Genomic DNA, 18,154 nt, shown 5'->3' on the forward strand with positions numbered 1-18,154 from the left:
CAGCAGCTGCTCTGGCTGCATGGTTGGTCTCCATACTGTGTTTAATTCCAGCTGCAGGTTGGCCTGACTGTGCTGGGAGGGGGAGGGAGAACCGGCCCAGCAGCAAGATGTTAACAGCCACTAGGACCTGGCCAGGATGGGGCCCCTCGGCATCCCCTCCCCCTGCCCAGACAGGGCTCAGTGGGCTCCCCGGAAAGGGGTCCAGCCCCTCAGCAGGGCTCACCCAGCCCAGTCATATGGAGTAGGCCGGGCTGGCCTGCTACCTGTTCCCAGGCTGGAAGAAGAAGAGGCTTTCCCAGGTTTGTTTGTCTTAAACTGTGAATCTCGCAGAGGCATATTCACTCTTTAATTGGTTTAACAGGTTGTCAATATTCAAACTAGCCACTGATTGGTTTTGTCAGGCACAGAGGAAACTATGAGTAGCTTCTCTTAGAAAAATCATTTCTGTGGGTGTCTTCTTCCCTCATCACTAAATGTCAATGGAAAACCAGTACAACCCCTCTGTTAATGAGCAACTAATCAAGGAGGGCGTCTTTCCTAGTCAGCTCCCTTAGTACCTGTACCATTAAGTTATCCAGCCCTTTTAGAAATTTGTAGCAGGATGCTTTGCCCCAATAAAGCTTATCTGCTTTGCCTGGAATCCAGTCCAAAGACAAAGCAATGCAAGCCATCTGTGCTAAATTATTGGTGGCCCCATAGTGATATTTTTAGTGTTAAACATGCTAAAAAGCCACTGTGGCTTACCATCTTCAAACACACATCTGTCCTTTTGAAGTAAGACTTGACAAATAAGGTGCTTAACTGACCTGGAGACATATGACTGGTAGTCACCTTCTTTATAAAAATCCAGTGCACTTTCTATACAGTTAGATTCTGCCACATACATTAAGTATATGGAGTTTCTTCTGAGGATTTGGGATGCCTCTCCATGGGTACTTCCCAGTGACTGAAAGAGGAAGATGTATTTCATGGCAGGAGTGTGGTGATACATCAACCTCTATTTAATGTTTCTTTTGTTCGCTTTAATATAATTGCTTAAAGTATTTCCTTTAATATAGTGGACTTTGTCATTTATGTTATTGTCTTGGGTTTTGTAACCAAAAAAAATGTTTATTCTATTCCATCTGTTGAAACCCGATTGGGGAGGTGTTTTTTCTTTATCTATTGTAACTCCAGGAGGGAGGGAGTGACTGCCTTTCTGATAACAAGCCAGCTGTTAAAACCGGGTGGGGCATTGTTTCTTATCTCTGTCTTCCACTACTTCCTTGGGATTATCTTCTATTAAAGCTCACCAATGACATGACACATTACATCATCCCATTGTGAGATGCTCTACCCAGGGAGGAGGAGTCAAACCATTTCCACCTAGATAAAAAGGAGCCACAAGTGTCACCAGACATCCAGTGTTCCCACGAGACTCCCAAAGGAAGACCGGACCCATCTCTGGACCCTTTTCTCTACAGAACCATCTCTACTTCCAACAGGACCACATCTGCCACTCCAGAAGGGCTTACTTTTGGACTGTTTCCAACACCTTGACCAGCAGGGTGTCAGGTTGTATTCTGATTCTGTCAGTGGTCTTTTGTATTATTGCATTTATTTTATTTTACTTTTTTTTTTCTCTTCCTATTAAATTGCATTTCTGAATTGGAGTGTCTCACTGGTTTTGCTTTCAAACCACTACAGTTATACTATAGCCAACTAGTAGATTTTAGCTTTATACTGTGCAGTAAGTAATTTTGATTAGGATCTTCTGACTGTTCATTTGTTTTAATAAATAGCTCATCTTTTATAAAGATATTTATTTGCCATCATTTAAACTTGTGGACAAAGCGATTTTATCATAGCTCTACAATTCCTTTAATTTAAGCTATTAACAGATTCTGAGGCTAAGGAATGATTTTGCCTTCAATTAAACCCCTTTCTGTGAAAGAGTTTAAATACACAAAGGGGTTCTTTCTGCACCTCAGACTCAAAGAGAACTCTTCTTTAGTAAACTTTGTCTGAAGCTCCCACTCGACCCACAACATCATGCCAGTGCTTTTTTATTTAGTATTGATTTCAATTAAGCAGGACAACTTTGGCTTTATAAAATAATATAAATGGGAGGATAAGTCAAATTCAGAGATCTCATAGTAACTAATCTAAACCATGCCAGGTTGTAGCTTTCCAGCAGCACAGTGTCTTCAAACTCCTCCCATTTGTTGCCCATGGTGTGTGCATTGACGACAATTGACAGAGAGACGTGGACTCCATGGGTTGCATGCATGAAGCCATTTATTGATAGGTCTAGCTGACTTTATATACCTTTTCATTATATAACAAGTAATATTGCCAAGTACATTGCTTAAGTCATGCTTTGCACTAACACAGGTATGTACTGTCTTATCTCAGTTCTGCTTGCTAAGCATGTATCGTACCAAGAACATCGCTGTCTCTTACATTCCTTTCTCAAACTTCTGCTTTCGGTTGCCAAGGCTTGCGGCCTACTAATGCTGACGTCCATTTCTGTCATGAGCTGAGCAGTGCTCCCAGCTCGGCTCTCTAGCTGTATTCCCACAGTGCGTTGGTGTAAAGACACTTCAGCTGGGCTGTCGACCATATCACCTTGTGGCAGGACACGTCTACCCCCTTGATGGTTGGTGCATATGGAAGAGATAACCCAGGCAGGTCAAAGGCCCAGCAAGGGGTCATCTCTGGCACCAAAAGGACTCAGGCCCCAACTAAGAATCAACATCTTAGTCTGGAGAGCAGAACACAGAAGAGATAAAGGAAAATAAATATTCCTGACTGAGAGACATTGTTTTACAATCTATAAAAGCACACAATTTTCACAGAGGCAGAAGTCTCCTACACACACACACACCCTGAAGGTGTGCAGGACTTCTCCCTGGAGTTTGGACACAGATTCCATGCTTACTTTTCTGGGAATTGAGGGAAAGGATCTCAGTGTGTGCCCCACCAACAACTGGATGGTAAGATATGTTGAATCCTAAGCTATACTATCTCTTTGCTAGCTGTAAAAGAAAAGGGTACATTATTGTGCACTGTATATTTACCTGCTAGTAGTCCTTTTTGTTCTAGTCCTGTGTAGTACTTTGTCCAAGGTCTTATGTCTGCTAGTTTTGTGTCTAATAAAAAAAAAAATTCATTTTATAATACACCGAATCAATAATTTTTAAGGTGGCCAGAGTGAAGCCAGTGGGTCTGCTTTTGCTAGTGCCACTGTCTCCCGAGATGGGGGGCGATGGTCTATAAAAATCCACTTTTTGCTCCCATTTCTCTTTTATGGGCGGAGGTATTGCTAAAGATGCACCCCCACTCCTGGCCGCCCCCAACAGCAGCAGCGGTGGGGGTGGGGGAGGAACTGGAACAGCAGGCGGTCCTGCCCTCAGAGCAGGGGCCACTAAATCTATTTCCACCTCCTCCCTGTCCCTCACACACAGTGGACTGATAGTGGGCTCTTTTCATCGTTTTTTCTCTTTCTTAAAAGCATCACATGCTGTTCCTTCTTAGGTCCCAGTAGCTTTTCATTATGTGATAAAAGCATAAAAAGCCTAGCATACTCAAATTCTCCAAAATACCGGTCTTGGCGTATGCAAGACATCAAGTTTGATATTAATTCCTCATCTAAACTGCCAAATTTAGGCCATGCCTCATTGTCTAATTTATAAGTTGGCCAAATTAGTTCTGAGGGTTTGATCAATTTGGGTTTTGAAAGCAATGAATTTTTACCTGTTAATCTTTGCCAGTTTTCCAATATTAAGCCTCAGGGGGAGTCTCTGGGTATTTGAGTCGTAGAGACACCCCATGTCTTATAAAAAGGAAAGATTGCAGAAATAGAGTGTAGCGGCCTAACCACATCCTAATAAGCAGGGAGAGGGAAAGAACAAAAAAGAGGAACACATGGGACTCAAACTCATAACCTCCAGACCAGCAGTGTGGGACTTACCACACCACTGCTGGCTCCAGACCGACACTCACCACTGCAGTCCTAAAACTCCACTCTTTTGGAGGCTGTCCCCTCCTACTTTATGAGCAAACAGCAAATGGGGGGAAACAACAAATGAACAAAAAACCCCCTTTGGACCCTCTCAGATCCTTCCACACACTAAACCAAAACTATGAGATCTCTTAACACCAAAACTAGGTGCTGACAACAAAACACGGCTTTTAACTCACTTACTCACGTGCCTTTGTGCTGCCTGGACCGTAGCCACTGCCCTTGAAAGTGCCAGTGGGGGGGTTGTGGCTGGGTCTTACTCAGTCCAGAGGATTCTCCAGAGGCCTCAGAGGTCGTCCCTTCGTGGTCGCCAGAAATGGATGCCTTTTTGGGGCTACCTAAAAACAGAGGCCAGACAAAATTAAGAGAATAAAAAGCAGTTATATTTATTGAAGGGCCTTCAGGTACATTTAGGGCAGACTAAGTCCCCCTAGGGGCTACACCCAAAATGGACAATGGGTCAAGGGTTTTCATACTTTTATAAGTTTGGTCCATTTGCATATTGGGGGTTAATCTTCCAATTACAGCTTCAGGTAATGAAGTAATTTACCCCAAGTTTACTGGCCCCAACTTGTGGGAACTGACAGTGGTCAGAACATAGATTTTTAGGCTTCAGGCACTAGCTTGGTCCTGTGGGAAAGCCAAGTACAGAACTCTCTCACTCTGGCCTGGGGAATCATAAGGAGGAACCCAAAACAATTTTGTAGATATCCTCCTCCTGACACCTGGTGTTTTTCTAACTTGTTTACTTGTAAGAAACGGTTGAGAAGGTGTTGTTCCAAATGACCAATAATATTCATTGTACCGAAACACTGTATAAAAGGATGTGCCTCTCAATAAACTTTTGCTATAATGCCCTCCAAAGAAACCGGAGGTTTACGTATTGTTACTTGAGCCATCACAAATCATAAAGATACCAAATCACTTTTGTTTACATTTCTTGGGGCCTGAGACAGTAAAGTGTCCTTGATTCCTAGGCCTAGAGAGGAATTGTTGTCTGACCAAAATGTGAAGACAGTAGCTAACACTCTATATGGAGTTTAGAGTTATAAACTAAAGAATTGCAGGATTACAAATATGTGAAAAATATAAAAGCTAAAATCCTAAGGTATCAGAACTTGCAAAGGAGAGTGGGTTTTGGGGTGCTGGTCACCTCAATAAAACTACTGCCTACTGCCAGAGGCCTGGGCAAAAGTCAGGGACTTATCTAAACCCCCTCCCAGCTATTCATAACACACCTTCCTAAAGGAACACCCCTTAATTCCTTTGAGATATGTTACTGATGGGCCAGAGAGACCCAGCTAGCTCAAAACTCTGACCCTGGTATCAGAAGTACCAGTCTCAGAATGCCAGCAGCCTGAGAGACGGTGCAAAACAGGCTATCTCTGCTGCGGTGGTCTTTATAGTAACGAGGCTTGGAACAAGGAATTAGAGAAGGCTCTCTCAAATGTTTATTCTTCCAGGTGGTCCAGGAGAGAGTGCGAGGGGTCCTGTGCATTTAACATTTAAACTAGGGGGCAGAGGGTTGGGACGGGTAGGTGATTGGCCCCAGGTTAACACAGGGCAGGGTCAGGGAAGAGGGACAAAGGGACCGGGGAGGGGAAAACCTGAGGTAAAACCCAAGATAAACCAGACACTGAGGGGTAACAGGAGCAAACCATAACTTGACAAAAACCCACCACCACAGAGATATTTCCCTGGTGTTTCCCTGATGGCTTCTATCACCTCAGGAGTCCTTGGCTTGTCTCCATAAGACTGCAAGTGTGCTCCAGTATAACCAGCACATCTCATTCAGCAGCAGAGGACCCTCACTAGCACCCTGTACCTCTAACCTTTGTTTCTCATATTTTTGAACTACAAAAGTGTAGTCTTTATAAAGCACAAAACTGAAGACAACTGTAAAATTTTCTTAAGTGATATTTCTTGCTAATTATAACTTATTTGCTGTGCTGATTAGATGTAGCATCAAGCCAAACAAGATAATTTGAAATATATGTTTTCTGTGATAGACAGGTATTGATATATAAACATATTAGAACAAAACAGTGTTGTGGAAGTGGAAACAATCAATATAGTCAGATATAAAGACATACAAAATATAGCACTTCTATGTAGTGGTGTGGGTTTGGTTTTATCAGTTTTATGTATGTATTTGTTCCTTGTATTAAGTTCATTTTTATAAGTTATAATGGTTTGCCCCATGCCACCCATGTTCCACCCTCATTAGTTTCATCCCAACCCCAGTGTCCTGGTTTAGGTTGAATTAGGGGAGAACCTCCAAAGGAATCCCCTAATAACAAAACCTCTACCACCCCTCCCCCAGCCCTGGGTTTGGGAAGGAATTTCTCGAACAAAGTGGAAAAAACCGGTTTATTAACAAATGAATAAACACCCCCCGACACAAGGGAAAAAAAGAAAGAAAAAAAAAAGCTCAGGTTACTGTGAGGGGGAGGGCGCAGAGCTTCTTTCGCAGGCCCCGGAGATCCTCGGACTTCTCCGGTCAGGTCAGGTCCGGTGCCGGTCCAAATCTTAAAGGGGGGGGGGGGGGGGGGGAGGGGGAAGGGGAAAAGAGGGAAAGGGAAAAACAAACAAACAAACACAGGCACAGAGGTGGCAGAAAGAGAAAGAAGGAAAAGGCAAAAGAGAGCAGAAATTGCAAGCAGCAAAAAGCGGAACCAGCCAAGAAGAAAGGGGGGGGGGCAGACAGTGCCCGCCCAGCCAACAGGAAAACAGGGACAGCTGTTAAAAATAACAAGGTAGTCCACGATATGGGATAGGAAACACTGTCAACCCAGGACACCCAGTTATGTCAGTCAGAAGTTATCCAGCCCCTGGGCCTTGTCTGTCACTTTGAGGTCTCTCCCAAAAGTCTGGAAAGTTCCAGGAAAAACCCCAAGTGATTGGACAAGACTTCAGCTGTCTCCCCACCTGAGTTATTAATTTGTTACTATGTATGTCATTTATCCAGAGAGCCATGCCCCGTTGGCCCCTGATTTGTCCCCAGTTAGACCCATCCCTGAGTTCCTACCCCCAATAAAAGGTGTTGCATTCGGGGGTTCAAAAAAAAGGTTTTTTTTCCCTCGCTTTTCCCCTGGTGCTTCTGCTGAGGGGTGTCTGCTGGGGCAGATACCCTGATGAATAAAGCCAGCAGTTAACCCTGAACAGCCTCCTCTTTTTTCCTGCTGTCGTTGCTTCACTCCTTCAATCAGACAAGAACTCACAGGGGTCAGCGAGGTTCACCCTGCTACCAAGCTGTACCCTCTTACTGTCGAGGTGTCAGGGCTAGCTGAGGCAGAGAAAGACACCTCAACACTTCTACATTAAAGCTATATGATCTGAAAATAGATGCAATTAAAGATTTTCAAAAGCAAATAGTAAGATGTTATGATTAGACAATATCAGAATATAAGCATATTGACAATAATAACTGTACTGGAAAATGAAAAATAAACAGAATCTGGACTTGGATCACCTATTGCTCTGTTGCTGTGTTGAGCAAAAAGGGAGGAATAAAGATGATGCCAGCTTTAAGCAGACAGAACACTCATCCTCCTTTCTGTGTTTACAGTGTGTTAGGTTAACACAATCTGGCTTTTATTAGGGGCAGAGAAAGCCACAGATGCTACTTCTGAGAAAGAAGCTCCTTGAAACTTCTACTATGTCCAGCAGAGTCAATCTCTAAAGGCTCTGATGATTGACATATTGGCTGGCCTAATTAGAGAAGTTAGTAAAGCCTATGTGATGACATTTCAGAAGGAAAAAGGTGCACCATTGCTCCTTTTCTCCCTGCCCTTCGAGGGATAATGAGGGGGATGCCGGGCCATGCTGCCGGGGGCCATCCTGGTGCTGCGAGTGGCCACAGCCGAAACCATGTGGCTAGTGCTGGGAGCAGTCCTGTGGCTGAGACTGAGAGCAACTGGGGCAGAAGCAGCCAGGCGGCCGCCGCCATCTTGGCACAGCCAGCAATGGACTTTGCCTGCCTGGCCACTTCTTGCCTGCAGCACTGCAAACAGAAGGGCAAAAGCGTCTGGAGCAATGTGAAAAACAAAGTTTAGTCTTTAGAATTTAAAAAAATTTAATAAAGGGATAAGAAGGGACAATGTCTAGCACTGGGGTGTTTCTGGCTATTGGCCAAAAAACACTCTGTTAGTTTTGAAACAATGTTTTCTATATACCGCTACATTACTGGGGTTGTGAAAAACAAAAGTTCACTCTTAGAATATTTTTCAAAAGTTTAATAAGGGAATAAAAAAGGACAATGTCCAGCCCTGGTGTATTCCTGGCTATCAGCCAATGAACACACTGGTACATTAAGACAGTGTTATCTATATACTGTTACCTTATTAAGGTACATACATATTCATAAGTTTCATGCATTATTCAAACATTCTTGGTAGCTTTTGATGTTGTAGAAACTTTCCTTTGTTTTGGTTTTCCACTCTACGTGACATCCTGCAGATCAGGTCAATATATTTTATTCCTTCTTGTGGCTTCATCCAGTTGTTTCACACTTCCCTGATAACAAGTAGATAAAAGGTTCTTCTCTAATTCTCCTCTTGTAGCAATGTATTTGTAAGACTTAGGCCACTGTTTACCAGCCAAATCGTTTGTGAGAAAACTTATCAAACCACCTGCAGGTTTTGTTAGCTGAACTCTCAGGAATTCATCAAGGTTACTGAGAAAAACAACACTAAAATAAGAAGCATGAGCCTGAGAAACTGTCCACTAAGAATGTTAAACCTACATAAAGGAGGCACAACGTGATGATGGACCCTGACCAATTAGTTGTCCTGAAGGATGTGTGCCTGCTTCATGGACAGGCGAGCAGGCCAATGAGATGATGCGTGAACAAGCAGCCTTAGAATCTATAACTGTAGTGTAATGTAAACAATAAATGGCTTCTGCTGAAATCATATTGGTTCTGTCATTCAGAAGTCCTGATCTCCCGCATCCTCTGATGCTCTGGTTTGTGTCACTTATCACTTGGAGAGGTCAGTCAGCAGATGTGAGAAACAACTTAATTGCTTTATACAGTTCTCTTGGTTACATAGAAGTAGTTTAACATTTTATATTTTGCTAAAGCCTACAGTACAATACATCCACCACACCATTATTTCTATAAGCTATAAGGTGCATACGTCAACATAATATATTCATCACACTAATATTTCTATGGGCTATACGGCGCATACTTAAAATGAGAAATTAGGTTATATTAGCAAGCAGCTAAAAGGGGTTATAAATTGCACTATACTTACAATCAATAACAACATATAAAGACTAATACACAAATGCAAAAGCCAATATTATAGGGTCATTTTTAACAGGGGTACATATATATTTATGAGTTTATACATTATTTATTTTTGTGAGTTTTTGGTAATACAGGAACTTTTTTGTTTGATTACAGGAACTCTTTTGTTTGGTTTTAACTTTTGACTTGTTTTTAGGTCAATATATTGTAATTTTTTTTGTTGTTTCATCCTGTTGTTTCACACTCCTTGATAACAAGGAGTCAATAAAATCTTCTTTATATTTTTTTTGGTGCTCTGGTTTTTTGTCACATTACTTGGAGAGGTTAGTCTGCAGATTTGAGAAATAACAGGATGAAACGAATTGATTTTGCACCATTCTCTGAGTTAAAGGCATTTTAACATTTTAAATTTTGCTAAGGCCTATGATATATTCATCACAACAATATTTATATAAGCTATATGATGCATATATAAACTGATAGATAATTTTATACTAAAGAGCAGTTAAAAGTAATTATAAATTGTACCATATTAAAATACTTATGATTAATAACAACATGCAAAAGCTAATACATAAATGCGAAAGCCAATATTATATTGTCATTCATAACAAACTCATCCCCCTTTTTTTTTTTTTTTACTTTATTTGGCTTGAGCTACAGCTTTTGAACTTTTGAGCTCTTGGCACACTGATACATTTTGTAGATTATAAATGCTTTATTTAGGTTTTTATTACCTTTTGTTTTCTTCAATACCATAATTTTCTGTGTTTTTCTTGTGGTTCTTGACTTGAGATTGGTGGACATTGCCATCAATTGCATATTTTGAATCACATAAGTAATTAATTGGATAAGACATGGAATTAAACATGGAAGAAATATTATACTTGTTGTTTTATATAGCATTATAAATCTTACTTTTTTCTACTAGGATATTTTTAAAAAGTTTTCTTACAATCTTTTATTTATTACAGATTCTTACTTTTGGACTGGCACATGGGCTATTTTCTGGATATTTTTGGCTATATCCAAAACTGCATCCCCATTATCATAAATTTGTAGATAACAATCAGATGTGTTAAACTTTTTGCAAACCTCTCTTTTTTTCTGCTAATAAATAGTTTAGCGCTAACTGATTTTGGTACACTGCTGCCTTGGTTTGCCTTTGCTGGCTGACTATTAATTCCATGGCCTTAGTTGTTTTATTAGTTATGATTTCTATGACTGCTTGGAGTCTTCTGATGTGGTTTAACATATATATTGGGGTACAATATCTTTATCTCTTATCTTGCGCTTAGGTGGTTGGACCATATGTTTGTATTATTCATTTAGGAGGCCACTCTTCATTGCCTCACTTTTGATATCCTTTAATTTTTCTGATTAATTGTCTTTTGTTTCTTTTTAAGGCATTGTAGACTTGTATTTCTAATTTTTCTCTGTCTTGGTTTGGTAACAGAAAAAATCTTGGTGGTATAATTCTTAGAATACAACTTCTTTTCTATAGGGGAGAAAGTTTTGGATAAGCCCTTTTTTCACATATCCAGAATAGGTCATTTGGTGCTTTTTACTACTCTTTTTTTGGTTATTCATGTTTTCTTAAAATTTAGATATTTCAGGGATCTTATAATAGGGTTTTTTTCTAAGGTCATTATACAGGAAAAATTTAAATTTTTTCTCATTTTTACAATTATTTTTTTTTCTTTTGGGTCTAATATTGTGTTGTTTTTTTAGGGATCTACTATGTGAAAGTTTTGTTATAAATTATATTTTTTACAGGAAGTTTGTCTGATTTTTTTTAGAATTCTGTTTTTATATGCTAGAGGTACTTTTTTCTTGTTATTTTTTAACTTAATATCTACTTCTCCAGTTGATTTTCTATTTTTATGTTGGTTCTGTTCTATTTGAGAAGTTTAACTGGGCTTAGGCTACTACTTTTCAACTGCTATTCCTTGGATATTAAAGTTCCCCTACATACTTAGCAGATGGTAACATTTAGTTTTTTGCTGATTCTTTCTTTTAGATTTACAAGCAAGTTCTTTTTTAGCTTTGAGATTTTTATTTCATTTTTTATTTCTTGTTTGAGCTTAGTGTAAAAATTTCTCCATGGAGTTGGCTCTGGGTTGGATTGTTGTATCTGGGGTTTTTTTGCCTGTTTATTATTTGTTTTTGTATTAAACCTCATATGAAATCTTGTTGGTTTTTTTTATTTTTGAGTTTGACTTATGGAGAAATAAACTCATTTGTCACTTTGTGGGCATTTATGTTTTGACCCTAGAATTTTCATAACTATACATTCAGCTATTCTGTAGGCAGGTGTCTACTTTAGATGAATTATAATAGTGGTGGCTGTGGAAGGTATGAAAATTAAAATAAGAGCTTTGAGTTTTTTTATGGTACAGCGGCCTGTAGCACTTGTGATATGGATCATTTGAATTTTTAAGAGGGAAAAGATTAACAAGGAATAATAGGAGTCCAGTATAATGTGTACCCCCACTTTCTATGCCTTATGGGATTGCTGCCCACAGCATGTAAATATGATCTTCTTGGTGGTGAGAATAGTGGTTAATTTGGTTTTACTTTTTTATCTCCTTACTAGGAAATTATTTATGTTATTTGTTTTTTTTATATTGTGGTTCTTTATTGTTCCTTAATCAGCCAGCACTTATTACTTTTACTCATAGAATAGGGGTTTATTACTTCCTTACCATATGGAATTGTTGTTTGCTCTTAAAATATGGTTCTTGTTTTTGATATATTATAGCCTCAGCTTTTAACAGCTCATGAGTATTGTGGAGCATTTATTTAACTTTACAACAAAGTGTTAAAATTGGTACATGCTTTCAATTTGTGTTTGAATTCTTTTTTTTTTTTGACAAATTTTGCAACATGCTGCTTGAGGGAGCTACAACGCTAGAGCTGGCTACAATTTTTACTCTGACATACTTAGCTTGAATGCTTTGCCTTAGGGTGCTTTAAGCAGGGTATGTGACTAGGAAGAAATCTGGGAGATGCCTTAGCAGGGAGAGCTAAGGGTTTTTCTTTTTGTAGGTTACAGGCAAAAGTAAAAATTCTAGCATTGCTTATGGACTTGGTGTTTGTTAATCTATATAACTTTGATTTCTTTGATTGAGGAGGAAGTAAATTACCACCTCAAAGGTTGTTTTGGAGTTTGGAAAGCTTTTGGCCTTTGGAAATACAAAAGAACTAATAAAGCCTACAGGGAACTTATTTTTAGTTTGGATTGATGTGTGGTTGTTTGTGGTTTACTTGTTACATTGAGCTCTCATGTTTCGTTTTAGGGTCATTTTTTAGTTTTTTTTGGGGAAGTGACAATTTTTTAGTTGTGGGTTTCTGTTACTGGTCTTTTTATTTTGTTAGCATGAGTTTATCTTCTTTTTGTAGTTTGTACAGCTGATTTGGTGGTGAGCAGAACTTGGAAGGGACCTTCCCATTTGGAGTTCAAAGGTTGGTTTTTCTATGATTTAACTATTACCTAGTCTTTAGGACTGACATTATTATTTTTGAATTCTAAGGTAGTAGTCTGAGGGATTCTTCCCTTTTTTTGCAGTTCTTTTCAAGCTTGGGCTATAGACAGGATATATTTATTAACTCTGTTCTCTCTTTTTTATAGGTGGCAATATTATTTGATGAAATCAGAAAAGGTAAACTAAACATCATTTTATAAGGTGAAATCTAAATTTGCTCTAGGTTGTGTTCTGACTTTTAACAAGGCTAGAGGTAGGCATTTTATTTATGACATTTGGGTTTTAATCATCAGTTTAGTTAGAGTTCTCTTGAGAGTTTGATTTATTTTTCTAACTGGCTTTGAACTTTGTGGATACTATAGAGTGTGTAATTTTTATTTTATTTTTAGAGCTTGGACTACTTGCTGTAGTATCTTTGATGTGAAATGTACTGAAGCACCCCACACCCCCAGCAGGTGTTTCCAAATAGGGAAAGAGTTTGAGTTTACCTTTAGTCATATTAGGAAGTTTACCTAGAAACTTCGATACCCTTCTGACAAGGATTGGCTTGGAGCCAGCACAGAAGTGTGGATTGGACTCTGAGAATGTAACTCAAAGTCTGTTGTTCATCTCATTGGGCCAAGGGCCAAAAAGCCCACCTAAAGAGAGAGAACAAAGAAACTCTACAGTCTTTGGGGTGTTTGTAGCAGGGTGTCTGAGATTTTGTTTTCTGTAATGTTTGTTATTTTGTTATTTTTTCCTTATTAAACCTTTTGATTTACAAAACACCTTCAAGGAGCAGTCTTGCTCAAATTAATTATAGCCACTTCTCTGCCAGGCTGGCCCTCAGAAGTATGGGTCAAACCCATAGTGAAATGTATTTTTTTGTTTGAGTTGATGTTGTTTAGTATTTTATACTGGGGAATAATTAGTTCTAAATGAGTTCTGCATAGTGCATTGGCAGTAGCTTTAACAGTTGGTACTGCCTTTACCCAATGAGTTAAATGATTTACTATTACTAGCAGAAATTTCTACCATTGCACTTGGGGGAATTCAGTAAAATCTATTTGGATATTTTGAAAGGGTAGTAAGGCTAATTCACGCCCTCTTCAACATGGTCTCTTTATGACTTTTTTACTTTTTGGCATATCTTATATCATATACTTATTTGTTTAGCTACTCTAAAGATTTCTATGTAACTTTAAGTTTTTAGGAACTGATTACTTAGCACTTAAGTACTCTAATGAGTCTTGTGCATATTTTTTAATATTTTCTTGGTCAGTGGTTTATTCAACAATTGTCTCCCATCTGGTAACACCCACTTCCCTTTATTGTCTTTTTCTGCTCTTATTTTTGAGGAATTTTTTTTTATGTTTTGCTGAATACTGGTATATTTTAAATTTATTTTGTGGGGGTTAGCATCATTATTAGTTTCTTTTCTCTTGACTTGTCTGCATTTTCATCCTTTAAGTTTGCTAAGTTGTTTCTTTGTATTTCTAAGGTGGTTCCTTTCTGGTGTTCTTGAACATGCACAACAGTAATTTCTTCTGGCAACTGTAACACTTCTAATACTTCTGAAATAAGTCTTTAATGATTTTTTTTTCTTTTTAATTTAGCAGTTTTCTTTCTTCTTAATTATTTTAAAAGTATGCACTACTCTAAAGGCGTACTTAGTATATACTGTCTTCTTTTTTTGTGTTAATATTTTAAGGGGTTTTTTTAAAGCATATAACTTATATGCTTGAGTTGACTAGCTGGGGGGGAACGTTTTCTTTTTTATGGTCACTAATTTTTTATTTATTGTGGCATATTTTGACATTTGCTTCCCTTGAATTACCTTTGAGGATCTATCAATGTTTAATTGCTTTCCCTCCTGAAGAGGTTGGTTTGTTAGATCTTCTCTCACTTTGGTTTTATAGTTTATGATTTCTAAACAATCATGTACTAGTTCTTTTACTGATTTTTTATATAAAAATTGGGCAGGATTAAGGTGTTTATCTGTAACTAGTTCTGGGTTATCTTTATTTATTAGAATTGCTTCATATTTTAGCACTCGAGAATTAGTGAGCTATTTCTCACCTTTTTGATTCAGAATATTTCTAAACTGTATGTGAGGTCTCTTTCTAAAAGTTAATTTTTGGCTTTTTTCTACTAGTAAGGTAGTGGCGACTACTGCCTGGATACAGGTGGGCTACTTTCTACTGACAGGGTTTAACAACTTTGATAGATAAGCTACTGGGGTTTTGCCTCCCCCACTCTCCCCCATTCTTGGGCTAGGACTCCATGGGCTACCTTGTTTTTTACATCTACAAACAGGTAAAAAGGTTTATTTAAAGCAGGGAGACTTAGAGCAGAGGCACTAATCAATTTTTGTTTAAAACTTTTAAATCTTTGCTTATTTTCTTTTTCTTATGTAATTTTATCTTTTACAAATTCTTTATACAGGAATTTAACATCTTGGGTGTACCCTTCTATCCATATCTTACAATATTTTAACAGGCCTAAACTTTTTCTGATTTCCTTTTGAGTTTTTGGCTGGAGGACTGAGGATTTAATTGATGGCTCCTTTGGCTTATTATATGCTTTAAGTATTTTATATTTTATAAATTGAAGTTTTTCTTTCGATACTCAAAGTTTTTGGTTTCTTAAGAAATTTAGTAATGATATTGAGTCCTTAAAAACTGATATGATCACAGACAAAGACCCTCTAACTAATTAAAGTTAGAAAGTGGTATGTTTATTTACTGGCGGGCGGCACGGGAGTCATCTCCGAAAGGCGTGACCACCCCAAACAAGGTTCTTTGCCCTCTATTTATTTTCCAAGATCTTACATACAATACATATGCTTAACCCCAGCACCTCTCATCCCTGTTCTGTACTAAAATGAGGCTATTAGGCCTTCACGCATGTGCAGTTCTTCTCTTGAATTGGGTCAGTGGTCTCGAATTGGGTCAGTGGTCTCAAGGGCTGAGGTCAGGAGAGTCTTCATCAGGTCTCTGTGACCCTCTGGCATGATCCAAGTTCCCCTGATTCATGATTGATTGATATAAAGTCCAGGTGCTGGCCATTGTTCTTTCTGGTTTCAGTCTGTTCTTATAACGGTTCATTTACTCCACTTTATTCTATAAACATGCTCATAATATAGCAATTAGCTCTAGCTTAAGCATATAATAATCATTAACCTACCATTTACTTATCTAACTTACATCCTGATCAATATAAATTGCTTCTGACTTTTAGCTAAAATCTTAACTCTTTAAAATCGTGATTCAGTATGGTGATTTTTCCTTTTGCCAGGGCAAGATGGGGATAAATTGGGAGCACCAGTTTCTGAAGCCTTTAAAATAAATAAAAGGGAATTAATTGGAGGATCTCAAAAATGGGGGAGTGAGGAATGACCTTCTGAATGCATACCGGAAATAGATGGGCCAACCACCTGGACAGAAGAGGGGAGTTGGGGATACTGAACCCCAATTTGTATGCTAAATTGTATTATATGACTCCAAGCAGTTGTAGAAATAAAAACTAACAAAACTGCTCTAGCATTGGAATTAATAGCAGGCCAACAAAGACAAACAAGAGCTGCAGTGTATCAAAATAGGTTGGCTTTAGACTACTTATTAGCTGAAAAAGGGGTTGTCTGTGGAAAATTTAATCCATCTGATTGTTGTTTGAAAATAGATGATAATGAGGATGTTGTCCTGGATATAGCCAAGGATATCAGAAAAATAGCCCATATACTGATTCAGAAATGGGAATCAATGCTAAAAACTAACTGGTGGGATACTTTATTTGGAATAGAATGGTGGAAAAATCTAGGCTTCTTCCTTTTATGTGCAACAGCTGGTTTATTTCTTCCTTGCCTGATTCCCTGTTTTATCCGGCTAATCACTAGCATAGTCCAAGGTTTTCAAGTAGTAGCAATGCCTATGGACCCAAAATTGGCTACATCTCGAACGGCAGAAAAGGTAATGGTGTTAAAGAAACTAAACAATATGGAAGACTCCTTTGAAGAAGCAAAATTTATTTATGGAAAAAATGAGCAAATAACGAAAATTTTAAAAAAAGAATTATTGCTTAAGACAAATGATTTATGAAAAAGGAGGGATTGTGATAAACACATAGTTTTGGCTTTTGCAAATATTAAAGTGGATGCTATGTATTGTGCATTATAATATAATGTTAATTTTGCAGAAGTAGCTTTGTTATTGAGAGGGACTAATCTGGTTTTTATTTATGCCTCGACATATGTTACACATGAGGTGAAAGATTCCTATAAAGACTATGCTGGCATCCCTGTCTCTGGAGAAGCTTCACCTGGCAACCAATCAGAACAGAGAAAACCTCCATGATCAGACTGTAAGTGCTCCCCTCCCCACTTGCTTGCAGGGCAAATACCCGGATGCCCGTGAAAAATGCCCGGAGACCTGGGAAATCGAGCTGTGGGAGGAACCTTAGCACGTAAAAAGCAACTATGACACAAGAGGGGGCATTTTGCTTTGGGTATCTTGGAGAGAGCGGGGGCTTGCTTGTAGGGTCTGCTCAGCCCCCCTCTCCCCCTTGCCTTTTTCTCCCTGTGGTCCTGCTTCATCGTTCCCGTAAACCAGCCTGTCATTGCAATGACTTCATGCTCTGCTGCCTCCCTGATGGAGCGGGTGCCACTGCAGCCAGCCATCCCCGCCATGCTTCCTGGGCACAGCCACACACAGCCAAGTCTGCAGCTCAACCCTGCTTGCAAACACACCATGACCACCGCTGCCGCTGTTTCCTGTGCTGCCTGCCTGCACAAACCTGCTGTAGCACTAGCCCATAGTGATCAGCCTGCCGCTGCTGCCTGTACTCAATCATGCCTGCAGCCACTGTGCCTCAACCCTGGGAACCTGCAGCTGCTCCAGGATTGTGCCCGTGGCCACGGCAGCCTGTTCCCCACTGACAGAAGGAACATGCAGTTTGCTACTGTTTGGAAATCACGCCCAGCCCACCATGGAAGCTACCCAGATGCACTGTGGTTCACTGCAAACAGAGTCCACCTGCTAAGCTGATGCCAACGAAGATCTGGGGTTCTTGTGGTCCCCTGTCTTCTGTTTCTTTCCCCCTGTCCTGGTTTAGAGCAAATTTGGGAGAAAACCTCTGAATGGGGTCCCTCCAGAATAGCAAACTCAAGCGGCCCCTCCCCCAACTAGTCTGGGAAAAAAGTCTCCTGTGAGAAAAGTGGAAAAAACTCTTATTCAACAGTCAAAGTGTTCATGAGCACAAAAGATGAATACTATTAAACAATAAAACCTCTCGCCATTCTGAAGTGAGATGGCAAAATTGAGAAAGTCCTTGCCATGGGGTGTAGCTCAGCTTGCCCAGTCTCTTATCAGTCCCTCTGGTGCTGGAAAATGCTGAGGCCCAGGCCCCGGTGGGCCACAGGTGTGAGCTCCCAGTGCT

At 39.4% G+C, this 18,154-nt stretch overlaps 1 protein-coding gene across 2 annotated transcripts in view; it reads left to right on the forward strand.

Annotated features, from left to right (window-relative positions):
* LOC310922100 (5'-AMP-activated protein kinase catalytic subunit alpha-1-like) overlaps window positions 1-17,136 on the forward strand; it is a 125,215-nt gene extending 108,079 nt beyond the window's left edge. The window contains exons 9-10 of one of the 2 annotated variants that reach the window (XM_083882448.1): window positions 12,889-12,919; window positions 16,984-17,136. In XM_083882448.1, the coding sequence (XP_083738574.1) occupies window positions 12,889-12,905 (17 nt within the window). In that variant the 3' untranslated portion in view covers window positions 12,906-12,919; window positions 16,984-17,136. Of the gene's footprint in view, window positions 1-1,287; window positions 1,831-12,888; window positions 12,920-16,983 lie in introns of those variants that run through there. The other variant, XM_083882449.1, reaches the window with a different exon arrangement.
* The last annotated feature ends 1,018 nt before the right edge of the window (window positions 17,137-18,154 follow it).

Source organism: Zosterops lateralis (genome assembly GCF_965231275.1).
Source record: "Zosterops lateralis genome assembly, chromosome: W".
Taxonomy (NCBI): domain Eukaryota; kingdom Metazoa; phylum Chordata; class Aves; order Passeriformes; family Zosteropidae; genus Zosterops; species Zosterops lateralis.